This window comes from Entelurus aequoreus, linkage group LG10 (assembly GCF_033978785.1).
Source record: "Entelurus aequoreus isolate RoL-2023_Sb linkage group LG10, RoL_Eaeq_v1.1, whole genome shotgun sequence".
NCBI classification, from domain to species: Eukaryota; Metazoa; Chordata; class Actinopteri; order Syngnathiformes; family Syngnathidae; genus Entelurus; species Entelurus aequoreus.
In genome coordinates, this window is record NC_084740.1 from 40,591,281 (window position 1) to 40,607,380 (window position 16,100).

Genomic DNA, 16,100 nt, shown 5'->3' on the forward strand with positions numbered 1-16,100 from the left:
TAAATATTATAAATTATGAATACATTTTCCCAGGGGTACACTTTCCTCAAGAGAGCTTTATTTTGGAAAACCTCATGAAAACACCTTTACACATAAGTGTATGATGCTGCAGGAAACCTCATGAAAACACATTTACACACATAAGTGTATGATGCTGCAGGAAACCTCATGAAAACACATTTACACACAAGTGTATGATGCTGCAGGAAACCTCATGAAAACACATTTACACATGAGTGTATGATGCTGCAGGAAACCTCATGAAAAATAATTTACACATAAGTGTATGATGCTGCAGGAAACCTCATGAAAACACATTTACACATAAGTGTATGATGCTGCAGGAAACCTCATGAAAACACATTTACACATAAGTGTATGATGCTGCAGGAAACCTCATGAAAACACATTTACACATAAGTGTATGATGCTGCAGGAAACCTCATGAAAACACATTTACAAATAAGTGTATGATGCTGAAGGAAACCTCATGAAAACACATTTACACACAAGTGTATGATGCTGCAGGAAACCTCATGAAAACACATTTACACACACAAGTGTATGATGCTGCAGGTACTTAAACATGTTACCGTGCTCCCACTGATGGGCTAGCCTGGTGCAGAAAAGCAAAAAAACAATAAGAAACAACTTGCAAAACCCAGTCCAGATTAGCAGCAGGTACAGTATAAAATCAGAGACAGTTCTTGTTTAGGAAAATGACCATATCCGCCTTCTCAGGCAGGATGCGTGAGCGTTCTGGACAGATAGTGTCTCCTGCTGTGGAAAATACACGTTCGCTGGGTGTGGAAGAAGCTTGAACGCATAAATAGGAGAAAGCGAGATCTGACAGCAAAGGATCAGTCTTTTGTTGGTTCCACCGGACCACCACCATGCAGCAGGGTCGTCAGACATAAGTATCGGTGGAACGTCCTGGTACATCTGCAGCTCTCTCTCCACTCGTTTCTTGATGGACATGGAGCTCTGTTATTTTGCGGTTATTTCATTTTTTTTTTGTAAAGTAAAGCCACACTTTCGACCGCCGACGCCCGCTATCCATGCTCGCTCGGCTATGCTAACACTTCCGGCGGTGGGCGCTTCTTCATCGGTGTTCAGCGGCTTCTTCTTCCGGTTCGGCGGACATATTTTTTTCCGGTCGGCGGACTGGGTATCGAAAATAGGAATCGAAATTTAAACTTTTGAACGATTCCGGGAGAATCGGAAAGTTAGTCCCGGTTCCAATCAATACTCGATACCCAACCCTAGGGTGGAGGTCCTGCTTTGGAAATAATTTGTACCCCTTTCAGACATTGCATTTAGTTCCCATTAAAACATTCACATGTTGCACAATGAGAGGTAAGCAGGGGATCATGTGTACATTCCTGCAACTTCCTGTTTGTAAAAATTTTAATTTTTATTAGTATTTATTTAAAGGCCTACTGAAAGCCACTACTACCGACCACGCAGTCTGATAGTTTATATATCAATGATGAAATCTTAACATTGCAACACATGCCAATACGGCCGGGTTAGATTAGTAAAGTGCGATTTTAAATTTCCCGCGGAATATTCTGCTGAAAACATCTCGGTAGGATGACGTTTGCGCGTGATGTCACGGATTGTGCGGACATATTGGTACACCATTGTGGCCAGCTATTAAGTCGTCTGTTTTCATCGCAAAATTCCACAGTATTCTGGACATCTGTGTTGGTGAATCTTTTGCAATTTGTTTAATGAACAATGAAGACAGCAAAGAAGAAAGTTGTAGGCGGGATCGGTGTATTAGCGGCCGGCTGCAGCAACACAACCAGGAGGACTTTGAGTTGGATAGCAGACACGCTACCGTGAGTACGCAGCTTTGGCTTCCAAACATTTGATCGCTTGCCCGTACGTGCGTGCCGCTATGTGCATGTCACGTACGTAACTTTGGGGAATTATATGTGCTGTATGAACTTTACGGAGGTGAACGGTACTTTGGGCTGGTGGATTGAGTGTGTTGTGCGGGTGTTTGATTTGTATTGGCGGGTTATATGGACGGGAGGGGGGAGGTGTTTGTTATGTGGATTAATTTGTGGCATGTTAAATATAAGCCTGGTTGTGTTGTGGCTAATAGAGTATATATATGTCTTGTGTTTATTTACTGTTGTAGTCATTCCCAGCTGAATATCAGGTCCCACCCGCCTCTCACAGCATCTTCCCTATCTGAATCGCTTCCACTACCCTCTAGTCCTTCACTCTCACTTTCCTCATCCACAAATCTTTCATCCTCGCTCAAATTAATGGGGTAATTGTCGCTTTCTCGGTCCGAATCGCTCTCGCTGCTGCTGGCCATGATTGTAAACAATGTGCAGATGTGAGGAGCGCCACAACCTGCGACGTCACGCTACTTCCGGTACAGGCAAGGCTTTTTTTTTATCAGCGACCAAAAGTTGCGAACTTTATCGTGGATGTTCTCTACTAAATCCTTTCAGCAAAAATATGGCAATATCGCGAAATGATCAAGTATGACACATAGAATGGACCGTTTAAATAAGAACATTTCATTTCAGTAGGCCTTTAATATACTAATAGCATTTCATGATTAATATTTATCAATAGAGATGTCCGATAATATCGGTCTGCCGATATTATCGGCCGATAAATGCGTTAAAATGTAATATCGGAAATTATCGGTATCGTTTTTTTTATCATCAGTATCGTTTTTTTGTTTTTGTTTTTATTTTTTTTAATTTTTTTTATTTAATCCACATAAAAAACACAAGATACACTTACAATTAGTGCACCAACCCAAAAAACCTCCCTCCCCCATTTACACTCATTCACACTCATTCACACAAAAGGGTTGTTTCTTTCTGTTATTAATATTCTGGTTCCTACATTATATATCAATATATATCAATACAGTCTGCAAGGGATACAGTCCGTAAGCACACATGATTGTGCGTGCTGCTGGTCCACTAATAGTACTAACCTTTAACAGTTAATTTTACAAATTTTCATTAATTACTAGTTTCTATGTAACTGTTTTTATATTGTTTTACTTTCTTTTTTATTCAAGAAAATGTTTTTAATTTATTTATCTTATTTTATTTGATTCATTTTTTTAAAAAGTACCTTATCTTCACCATACCTGGTTGTCTAAATTAGGCATAATAATGTGTTAATTCCACGACTGTATATATCGGTTGATATCGGTATCGGTTGATATCGGTATCGGTAATTAAAGAGTTGGACAATATCGGCATATCGGATATCGGCAAAAAGCTATTATCGGACATCCCTATTTATCAACTAAGATTCCTAATAAATGACACTAGAATAAGCACACATTTGATTGGTAAATCATAGTGTAACGACCTGGAATGACACTTTATGTGTGGTGTTGGAGTTGTCCGACTTTTTGTGTGTCTGTAAAGGCATCACTGGCTAAGTGCCATATGTGCATGTGTTGGCGCAAGTGAGAAAGAGCGAGCGGCTGCTGTTGATATAACAAAGTTGCTTTTGGTCTGGTTTGTACAGCAGAAAATGACCACTTTTGCTAGATATCATTTTTTTAACTAATGTTTTGGTGATGTGTTTATGGCCGACAATAAAGAGTTTTTCTCAGTAAAGTGAGGGATGGAATTCATGTCCTCAAAGCGTCTCGACAGATGTTACAATATTTGAACAATGATGACGAAAACTGTTTTCTCTGTCGTGTCCGTGTGTGGAAAATTGTTATGCGCTTGTTTTTTTATTTGATTTTGTGCGTGGCATAGATTTGCCGTGCGCAGAGGACGCTTGAGCAGTGCGCAATTGCACAGGCGCGCACCTTTTAGAGGGAACGTTGTAAAAGAAGGAGGAAAACATAAGTTGTTGTCAGCAGGGAGGTTAGCCAATTAGCTAATTAGCTAATCGAGGAGGCGGCGGTCCAACGTAATAAGTCAAACGTCCGTGCGCTGCGGAGTCGGCCGCTTCCACGGGAATGTGAGCGTGGAGTCTATTTTAATTATCTCGCTGAGCTGAGAAATGTAACGTTTGAGCGCTGATGTCAGCCTAATGGCGTCTTGTGAATAATGCACACACTGTGGAACATCTGCCAGCCTCAAAGCTGCCATGTTTGTCTCCAGCACCAACACTAATCCTGCATGGCACCCAGTGTGTGTGTGTGTTCTTGTATTTTTACCCTTCTTGAGACACGCAGAAGGAAAAGTATCTTCCATATGAGGAGGTGTGAACAAGTGATGACATAAATCATGGTCCCAATAACATTGCATCTAATAGAGAATGTCTCATTTGCACCCCCTGCTGGGGAAATCTATTAAAATGACGGTGGTCCCAAAAAGGAGGGATTTTTTTAATTGACTGTGTGTCTGTTTTAAAAGTGCTCCCCCTCTGGTCAACGTATGAAATAACAAGTGTGTGTAAAAATTGGAAGTGCTCCCCTTCCGGTCAACATATGTAATAACAAGTGTGTCTAAGAAATTGAAATGCGCCCCCCCTTGGCCAAAATTTATTTAAAAACAATGAAAAAAATATGTATGTAGAGACATACTGTAATAACTAAATAATGAAGATTAAAAACCAATTACAAAAAAAAATTCTAAAATAAATAAAATAGCTAAAAGCAGTCTTTTTCTCACAATGTGTCGACTTTTTTCTTATAAAATTGGGAACAATTTCTCATATTCTTTCTGCTTCTGTAGTATTGCAATATTTTCTCGTAAAGTTATTACTTTTTAATGCAAAATGGCGACATTTTGCCACATAAAATTCTGACTTTTCACAATATTGCCATTTTTTTGTTTTTCTTGTAAAATATTGACATCTTTTGAGTAAAATTGTGACTTTTGCCATGTAAAATTCCGATTATTATTGTAATATTGCCAAATTGGGAAAGTTTTCTTATAAAATTGAGACTTGTCGAGTAAAATTACGAGACTTTTCATAAAATTGCCAACATTTTAAGCTTTCCTTGTAAAATTGCGACTGTTGAGTAAAATTCCAACTTTTATCATAATATTGCAGAAATGTTCAGGTTTTCTTGTAAAATTTGGACTTTGAGTAAAATGACGACTTTTATTATAATACTGCCAAAATTCTACGTTTTTCTTGTGAAATTGTGAACTTTTTCTAGTGAAATTCCAACATTTTTCACAACAAGCTTTTTTATAATTGCATAGTATGTATATATTATTAATGTTGTAAATACACATCTTTATATATCTAGAAAGCGTGGTCCTAAAGAGTGAGGCATTTTTTTCGGAGGTCTTAAGAAGGTAACAAATACAAGAATATGTGTGTGTGTGAGTTCTTGTATTCCTACCCTTCTTGAGACATGAAGAAGGAAAAGTATCTTCCACATGAGGCGGTGTGAACAAGTGATGACATAAATCATGGTCCCAATAACATTGAATCTAATAGACAATATCTCATTTGCACCCCTGCTGGTGACATCTATTAAAATGAGGGTGGTCCCAAAAAGGAGGGATTTTTTAAATTGACTGTGTTTTGTTTTTTAAAGTGCTCCCCCTCTGGTCAACGTATGAAATAACAAGTGTGTGTAAAAATTTGAAGTGCTCCCCCTCTGGTCAACATATTAATAACACGTGTGTCTAAGAAATGTAAATGCGCCCCCCTTGGCCAAAATGAATTTAAAAACAATTAAAAAATAGGTATGTAGAGACATACAGTAATAACTAAATAATGATTAAAAACCAATTACAAAAATTTAAAAAAAAAAAAAACTAAAAGCAGTCTTTTTCTCATAATGTGTCGACTTTTTTCTTATAAAATTGGGAACAATTTCTCATATTCTTTCTGCTTCTGTAATATTGCAATATTTTCTCGTAAAGTTATTACTTTTTAATGCAAAATGGCGACATTTTGCCACATAAAATTCTGACTTTTCATAATGTTGCCATTTTTGTGTTGTCCTTGTAAAATATTGACATTTATTGAGTAAAATTGTGACTTTTGCCAAGTAAAATTCAGATTATTATTATAATATTGCCAAATTGTGAAAGTTTTCTCATAAAATTGTGACTTGTCGAGTAAAATTACGACTCTTTTCATAAAATTGCCAACATTTTAAGCTTTCCTTGTAAAATTGCGACTGTTGAGTAAAATTCCAACTTTTGTCATAATATTGCACAAATGTTCAGTTCTACTTGAGTTGAGTAAAATGACGACTTTTATTATATTACTGCCAAAATTCTAAATTTTTCTTGTGAAATTATGAACTTTTTCTTGTGAAATTCCAACAAATTTTTCACAACAAGCTTTTTTATATTTGCACAGTATGTATATATTATTAATGTTGTAAATACACATCTTTATATATCTAGAAAGGCTGGTCCTAAAGAGGCAAGCATTTTTTTCGGAGGTCTTGAGAAGGTAACAAATACAAGAATATGTGTGTGTGTGTGTGTTCTTGTATTTCTACCCTTCTTGAGACACTAACAAGGAAAAGTCTCTTCCACATGAGGAGGTGTGAACAAGTGATGACATAAATCATGGTCCCAATAACATTGCATCTAATAGACAATGTCTCATTTGCACCCCCTGCTGGTGACATCTATCAAAATTAGGGTGGTCCCAAAAAGGAGGGATTTTTCAAATTGACTTTGTGTCGGTTTCTCTAGTCAACATACGAAATAATAAGTGTGTGTAAAAATTTGAAGTGCTCCCCCTCTGGCCAAAATATGTAGTAACAAGTGTTTCTAAGAAATTGAAATGCGCCCCTCTTGGCCAAAATTAATTTAAAAAATGTAAAAAAATATGTATGTAGAGACATACTGTAATAACTAAATTAGGGCTGCAACTAACAACTAATTTGATAATCGATTAATCTGTCGATTATTACTTCGATTAATCGATTAATAATCGGATAAAAGAGACAAACTAGATTTCTATCCTTTCCAGTATTTTATTGAAAAAAAACAGCATACTGGCACCATACTTATTTTGATTATTGTTTCTCAGCTGTTTGTAAATGTTGCAATTTATAAATAAAGGTTTATCATTTTTTAAAAAATAATTTAAAAAAAAGTAGCCTCTGCGCATGCGCATAGCATAGATCCAACGAATCGATGACTAAATTAATCACCAACTATTTTTATAATCGATTTCAATCGATTTAATCGATTAGTTGTTGCAGCCCTAAACTAAATAATGAAGATTAAAAACCAATTACAAATTTATTTATTTTTTACTAAAAGCAGTCTTTTTCTCACAATGTGTCGACTTTTTTCTTATAAAATTGGGAACAATTTCTCATATTCTTTCTGCTTCTGTAATATTGCAATATTTTCTCGTAAAGTTATTACTTTTTAATGCAAAATGGCGACATTTTGCCACATAAAATTCTGACTTTTCACAATGTGGCCATTTTTTTGTTGTTCTTGTAAAATAGTGACATTTTTGGAGTAAAATTGTGACTTTTGCCAAGTAGAATTCCGATTATTATTATAATATTGCCAAGTTTTCTCATAAAATTGTGACTTGTCGAGAAAAATTACGACTCTTTTCATAAAATTGCCAACATTTTAAGCTTTCCTTGTAAAATTGCGACTGTTGAGTAAAATTCCAACTTTTATCATAATATTGCACAAATGTTCAATTTGGACTTGAGTTGAGTAAAATGACGACTTTTATTATAATACTGCCAAAATTCTACGTTTTTATTGTGAAATTGTGAACTTTTTCTTGTGAAATTCCAACAAATTTTTCGCAACAAGCTTTTTTATATTAGCATAGTATGTATATATTATTAATGTTGTAAATACACATCTTTATATATCTAGAAAGGGTGGTCCTAAAGAGGTAAGCCTTTTTCCCCCGGAGGTCTCAAGAAGGTAACAAATACAAGAATGTGTGTGTGTGTGTGTGTGTGTGTGTGTGTGTGTGTGTGTGTGTGTGTGTGTGTGTGTGTGTGTGTGTGTGTGTGTGTGTGTGTGCATGTGCATGTGTGTGTGTGAGTCAGCATGGGATTATTCATGTCGAAACTTCTTCACGCCGAGGAGAGAAGAGTTTGCAAGCTGTCATGCGGCGTCGCTGACAGGCCGCCGCTTGCACGGTGATTTAATTCCCTCAAACTCTACGTTAGATTTCTTTCCACGCTCTTCTGTCTCTTAAAGACAACGTTTCACGCCGAGATGCCAAATACATCTCTCTTTCTTTAGCACTTGAAGTGCGATTTCAAGCTTTTTTTCGCAGGCCCAAAAACTCGTCACTTAGTCAGCGAGTGAATCGAGTAAGGCTTCTTATCTTCGGGATGTGCCGATGAAAGCGTTGCCACGGCAACGTGCAGGTATTATCTCTTGCATGTTGCTGTCGGTTACATGCTGAGTCCTTTTTGGATTGTTCAGGAATACCACAGAATTGCGGTCGATATCTCAGAGACGAGGTTACGTTCCAAGACCCACCCAGAAAAAAACGTAAATACCGTATTTTCCGGACTCATTGGGATGTAAGCCACACCCACAAAATTTTAGACAAACATTTTTTCTTATATATTAGCCGCACCGGACTATAAGCCGCAGATATATACATTGTGAAATGAGTTATTTGCACAGAAATATTTTGTAAATGTTTAGTTACGATTCGGAAGTAAAAAAGGACAATTTTCTTTAATTAAAAAACTATTTGCAAGTAAAAAAACTATTTTCTGCAAATAAAAAAACAATTCGCAAGTATAAAACCTAATTTCTTCAATCAAAAACAACATTTGCAAGTAAAAAAAAATATTTTCTGCAGGTTAAAAAACCGATTCGTAAGTATAAAAAATGTTTTCTTCAATTAAAAACACGATTTGCAAGTAACAAAACAAAAGTATTCGCAAGTAAAAATATATATTTTCTGCAAATAGAAAAACAATTCGCAAGTATAAAACCTAATTTCTTCAATCAAAAAAAAAGATTTGTAAGTAAAAAAAAAAAATAATTTCTTCAATTAAAAATATGATTTGCAAGTAAAAAAAATTATTTTCTACAAGTAACAAAAAACTAAAGTATTTAATTAAAGAACTATTCGCAAGTAAAAATAAATATTTTCTTCAATTAAAGATATGATTTGCAAATAAATAAATAAATTCTGCAGGTAAAAAAAACTATTTGCAAGTACAATAGTGTTCTTCAATTCAAAAACCGATCGCCAGTAGAACATTTTTTTAAATGGAAAAACTTTTAAGTAAAGAAACATTTTTTGCAAGTGAAAAAAAGGATTTGCAAGTATAAAGACTATTTTTTGCAAGTAAAGAAAACGATTTGCAAATAAAAACAACTATTTTCTTCATTGAAAAAAATAATTTACAATTAAAAAATAGATATTTTCTGCAAGTAAAAAACGATTTGCAAGTATAATAAAATGTTATTCAATTAAAAAAACGATTCGCAGGAAAAAAAACAAATTTTTCTTCAATAAAAAAAACACATTTTCCTTCAATAAAAAAACAAATTTTTCTTCAATAAAAAAACACAAAAAAAGATTTCCAATTTAAAAAAATGATTTCCTGCAAGTAAAAAAACGCGTCACTGTTATAAAAATTATTTTTTGCACGTAAAAAGGAACTGGCAGCACGGTGGAAGAGGGGTTAGTGCGTCTGCCTCACAATACGAAGGTCCTGGATTCGATTCTGCGCTCGGGATCTTTCTGTGTGGAGTTTGCATGTTCTCCCCGTGACGTTTCGTATCATGACGTTTTGTGTAACCACGTTTTGTGTCACAATGTTTCGTATCGCGATATTTTATATTACAACGTTTTGTATTACGACGTTTCGTATTACGACGTTTCGTATTACGACGTTTCGTATTACGACCTTTCGTATTACGACGTTTCGTATTACGACCTTTCGTATTACGACCTTTCGTATTACGACCTTTCGTATTACGACGTTTTGTATTACGACCTTTCATATTACGACCTTTCGTATTACGATATTCCGTATTACGAACTTTCGTTTTACGACATTTCGTATTGCCACATTTCGTATCACAATGTTTCGTATCACAATGTTTTGTATTACGACATTCTGTGCTACGGTGTTTTGCATTTCAACGTTTTTTGGTTACGTACACACCGCATTTGTCAACTCTCCTGTTTTCCTGGGGACACTCTGAGAAATTTTCCCTTCTTCTTGTATTTTAACTTACACAAGGGGAAAAAAAAACCTCTGGGGTACCGAATGTTTATTACCTATTTCCCAGGACTCGTCCCTCTGTTCCCAATAATAAATATAGACAGGTTGCTTGTGGTGGATGACGTCATGCATGGCGTCACCTTAACGCTGCGTCTGCTTTGATGTTGCAGTGGGCGAGTTTGTGAGTGACGTGCTGCTGGTTCCCGAGAAGTGCCAGTTCTTCCACAAGGAGCGCACGGACATGTGTGTGAGCCACCAGCAGTGGCACAGCGTGGCCAAGGAGGTAAGATGCTAGCACATTTTGGCCCAAATCAAGCATTTTCAAGCATGAACATGCTGAAGATGAAGTCAAATATCAACACTACACTAGTTTTGGCCACTCGGTGAGACCCCACCTATCAGAGCACGCTCTTCAGTATCGTGGCCACTGATTGGCTTAGCCTCAGGTTGCATTACTAGATTGGATTAAAGAGTGTAAAGGTGATTATGTGGGTTTTTATTCCCTGTCTCATAATGTTAAAAAACATATTGTAAACAGGGGTTTTGTGCTCTATCTGTGAAATATTAGATTTATAATTAATAATACTAAAATCATTATTATTTGTTGATCAATGACCCACTAGAATTCTTGGGGATCCAAAAGGGCCCCACCCATAAAAATGTAAAAAATAAGTCATACATTTTTTTATTACTTTCTACGCATAAATCTCTAGCTCAACTTCAGATATATCCGTGAATTATAAGGTTTTTTGTTGTTGTTAATCTTTTTTTGTTTTGTTTTGTTTTTTTAAATAGCAAACACAAAATATGCAACATTTTCCTCAAAAAAATATTTCAAAGTGGAATTTTTGATGTGAAGTAATTGTAGCCTTGAATAGATCAATAATTCATAACTACATTGATTTGATTCAATATTATTTTTTGATCAATGACAGTAAAAAAAATCCCACTAAAATTCTTGGGGATCCAAAAGGGTCCCCACTCATAAGTGTTAAAAAGAAGTCATACCTATTTTTTATTTTTTTAAATTTTTTTTTACATTTTAATCTATACATAAACTTCAGATCCATCCATAGATTATACGTTTTTATTACTTTTTTCTGTTTGTTTTATGCTGTTTTTGTGAGAGAAAACTTAGGTTTTTTATACAGTAAACACACAAAATATGCAATATTTTCCTGGAAACAATATTTCAATGTGGAATTTTCGATGTGAAATAATTGGAACCTTTAAATGGGTTAATAATTCATAACAACATAGATTTTGATACATTATTATTTTTTGTTTTATGCCATTTTTGTCAGAGAAAACTTTGGTTTTTTTATATAGCAAACACACAAAATATGCAATATTTTCCTCGAAAAAATATTTCAAAGTGAAATTTTCGATGTGAAGTAATTGTAGACTTGAATATATCAATAATTCATAACAACATTGATTTGATTCTATATTATTTTTTGATCAATGACAGTAAAAAAAAATCCCAGTAAAATTCTTGGGGATCCAAAAGGGTCCCCACTCATAAGTGTTAAAAATAAATCATACCTATTTTTATTTTTATTTTTTTATTTTTATTTTTTTAACACTTTAATCTATAGATAAACTTCAGATCCATCCATAGATTATACATTTTTATTACTTTTTTCTGTTTGTTTTATGCTGTTTTTGTGAGAGAAAACTTAGGTTTTTTATACAGTAAACACACAAAATATGCAATATTTTCCTGGAAAAAATATTTCAAAGTGGAATTTTCGATGTGAAATAATTGGAACCTTAAATGGGTTAATAATTCATAACAACATAGATTTTTACACATTATTATTTTTTGATTGATGACAGTTAAAAAATCCCTCTAGAATTCTTGGGTATCCAAAAGGGCCCCCACTCATAAAAGTGTTAAAAATAAGTCATACCTTTTTTCTTTTTTTTTTACTTGTAACACTTGAATCTCTAGATAAACTTCAGATCCATCCGTAGATTGTACATTTTTATTACTTTTTTGTTTGTTTTATGCCGTTTTTGTCAGAGAAAATTTAGTTTTTTTTAAATAGCAAACACACAAAATATGCAATATTTTCCTCAAAAAAATATTTCAAAGTGAAATTTTCGATGTGAAGTAATTGTAGACTTGAATATATCAATAATTCATAACAACATTGATTTGATTCTATATTATTTTTTGATCAATGACAGTAAAAAAAAATCCCACTAAAATTATTGGGGATCCAAAAGGGTTCCCACTCATAAGTGTTAAAAATAAATCATACCTATTTTAATTAAAAACATTTTTTTTATTTTTTTATTTTTTTAACACTTTAATCTACAGATAAACTTCAGATCCATCCATAGATATAACGTTTTTATTACCTTTTTTCTGTTTGTTTTATGCTGTTTTTGTCGAAAAACTTAGGTTTTTTATACAGCAAACACACAAAATATGCAATATTTTCCTGGAAAAAATATTTCAAAGTGGAATTTTCGATGTGAAATAATTGGAACCGTAAATTGGTTAATAATTCATAACAACATAGATTTTGATACATTATTATTGTTTGATCGATGACAGTTAAAAAATCCCACTAGAATTCTTAGGTATCCAAAAGGGCCCCCACTCATAAAAGTGTTAAAAATAAGTCATACCTTTTTTTTTTACTTTTAACACCTGAATCTCTAGATAAACTTCAGGGGCCGTACTTATCAAGCTTCTTAGAATTACTCCTAAGAAGTCTGCTAAGAGTTGACTTAAGAGTAAATAAATTATTCGCTGAAAGCTGCACTTAAAAGTTAGTTATCAAGCGTCTTACTCACACTTTCAGCGAAGTGTAGGACTGAATCTTAAGTGTCACACTCAGAGCTGAATTACGACATTACTATGTGCCGTAAACGGAATTTTAGGTGATGTCATTTCTGTGTCCATAGAAATGACCAATCACGGAAGGGAATCCGTTGTCTAAGAATAAAGAAATATCTTGGAAATATTTAAGTGGACAATGGGAGTGTATATTTTGACAATAAACTACAAAATAATACAAAACAAACTAGTCCCCGCCGGCACTCACGCTACCGCTCCCTCTCTTCTATCGCCCACAAACTCACTGACGTCACTCACCTCACGGCCACACACATACGCTACTGTCATAACATTTTCTTTCCAATTCATTAATTAGGCAACTAATTTGAAACTGGTGTGGGTGGCTCTATATATACTAGCCCACCGCAGCCACATGCAGAAATCAACAAAGAATCGAAAAGTATTAAATCTGTGACAAAAATAATATCCGCTCTGTCTAAACGATACCGTTTGATCAGCTGCTCGTCATCAAAAAAAAAAACAACATTGTTCCGTTCCCTGAACGTTCGCGCACGTCTCTCTCGGCTCAGTGCCATCCCCTGCTGGCAACTCCTAACCACTTAAGACACCTCTGAAGGTCTCTTAAATATCGTGGAGAGTAGGAGTGATTCTTAGACTTAAGAACGTTGATAAAAAGCTTTTATTCTTAAGTTTGAGAGTAGGACTAAATTTCGCAAATTCTCAGGACTTAAGTGTAAAATGGCACTCTAAGAAGCTTGATAAGTACGGCCCCAGATCCATCCGTAGATTATACAGTTTTATTACTTTTTTTGTTTGTTTTATGCCGTTTTTGTCAGAGAAAACGTCGTTTTTTTTATATAGCAAACACACAAAATATGCAATATTTTCCTGGAAAAAATATTTCAAAGTGAAATTTTCGATGAAAAGTAATTGTAGCCTTGAATAGATCAATAATTCATAACAACATTGATTTGATTCAATATTATTTTTTGATTAATGACAGTTAAAAAAATCCCACTAAAATTCTTGGGGATCTATAAGGGATCATAAGTGTTAAAAATAAGTCATACCTTTTTTTATTTTCTTTTATTTTTTACTTTTAACACTTGAATCTCTAGATAAACTTCAGATCCATCCGTAGACTATACATTTTTATTACTTTTTTTGTTTGTTTTATGCCGTTTTTGTCAGAGAAAATGTCGTTTTTTTTATATAGCAAACACACAAAATATGCAATATTTTCCTGGAAAAAATATTTGAAAGTGGAATTTTCGATGAAAAGTAATTGTAGACTTGAATAGATCAATAATTCATAACAACATTGATTTGATTCAATATTATTTTTTGATCAATGACAGTAAAAAAAATCCCAGTAAAATTCTTGGGGATCCAAAAGGGTCCCCACTCATAAGTGTTAAAAATAAGTCATACCTATTTTATTTTTTTTATTTTTATTTTTTATTTTTGTAACACTTTAATCTATACATAAACTTCAGATCCATCCATAGATTATAAGTTTTTATTACTTTTTTCTGTTTGTTTTATGCTGTTTTTGTCAGAGAAAACTTAGGTTTTTTATACAGCAAACACACAAAATATGCAATATTTTCCTGGAAAAAATATTTCAAAGTGGAATTTTTGATGTGAAATAATTGGAACCGTAAATTGGTTAATAATTCATAACAACATAGATTTTGATACATTATTATTTTTTGATCGATGACAGTTAAAAAATCCCACTAGAATTCTTAGGTATCCAAAAGGGCCCCCACTCATAAAAGTGTTAAAAATAAGTCATACCTTTTTTTTTTTACTTTTAACACTTGAATCTCGAGATAAACTTCAGATCCATCCGTAGATTATACATTTTTATTACTTTTTTTGTTTGTTTTATGCCGTTTTTGTCAGAGAAAACGTCGTTTTTTTTATATAGCAAACACACAAAATATGCAATATTTTCCTGGAAAAAATATTTGAAAGTGGAATTTTCGATGTGAAGTAATTGTAGCCTTGAATAGATCAATAATTCATAACAACGTTGATTTGATTCAATATTCTTTTTTGATCAATGACAGTTAAAAAACCCCCACTAAAATTCTTGGGGATCTAAAAGGGATCATAAAAGTGTTAAAAATAAGTCATACTTTTTTTTTTTTTTTTTTAACACTTGAATCTCCAGAGTAACTTCAGATTATAGATTATACCTTTTAATGACTTTTTTTTGTTTGTTTATTTTATTTTAGAGAAAACTTTTTTTTATGGCAAAAAGTGTTAAAAATAATTTATACCTATTTTTTTGTTGTTTTTATTGTTTTTTTAAATGTAACACTTTAATCTATAGATAAACTTCAGATCCATCCATAGAATATACATTTTTATAACTTTTTTCTGTTTGTTTTATGCTGTTTTTGTCAGAGAAAACTTAGTTTTTTTTATATAGCAAACACACAAAATATGCAATATTTTCCTCGAAAAAATGTTTCAAAGTGGAATTTTGGATGTGAAATAATTGGAACCTTAAATGGGTTATTTTTTGATCAATGACAGTTAAAAAAATCCCACTAAAATTCTTGGGGATCTACAAGGGATCATAAGTGTTAAAAATAAGTCATACCTTTTTTTATTTTCTTTTATTTTTTACTTTTAACACTTGAATCTCTAGATGAACTTGAGATCTATCTGTAGATTATACATTTTAATGACTTTTTTTGTTTGTTTATTTTATTTTAGAGAAAACTTTTTTTTATGGCAAACACACAAAATATCCAATATTTTCTACAACAAATATTTGAAAGTGCAATATTTGATGTGAAGTAGTTGGAGCCTCAAATACCTCAATAGTTTATAGCAACATTGATTTGAATGTAAGGGTGTAACGGTACGTGTATTTGTATTGAACCGTTTCGGTACGGGGGTTTCGGTTTGGTTTGGAGGTGTACCGAACGAGTTTCCACACGGACATATTTGTTGTGTAAACAATGCACACCGAGGCACAACACACGGCATGCTAGCAACGACCGGGCTACGACAACATGTAAAAGCCAGAGCTGGAAGACCCTCCTGCCTCGTTAAGATCTCCCGTTTAGGAGCTTCGGCTTCGCGGTGCGATACAACAACGCACGACGAGTGGCGGACAAAGCGAAAGCGGTTTGCCGACATTGTTCAGCAGCG

The 16,100-nt window shown here is 33.8% G+C and overlaps 1 protein-coding gene across 1 annotated transcript in view; it reads left to right on the forward strand.

Moving 5' to 3' along the window:
* aplp2 (amyloid beta (A4) precursor-like protein 2) overlaps positions 1 to 16,100 on the forward strand; it is a 190,947-nt gene that overhangs the window by 110,191 nt on the left and 64,656 nt on the right. Inside the window, 1 exon segment of the mRNA XM_062060867.1 lies at positions 10,288 to 10,400. Within this exon segment, the coding sequence (XP_061916851.1) occupies positions 10,288 to 10,400 (113 nt within the window).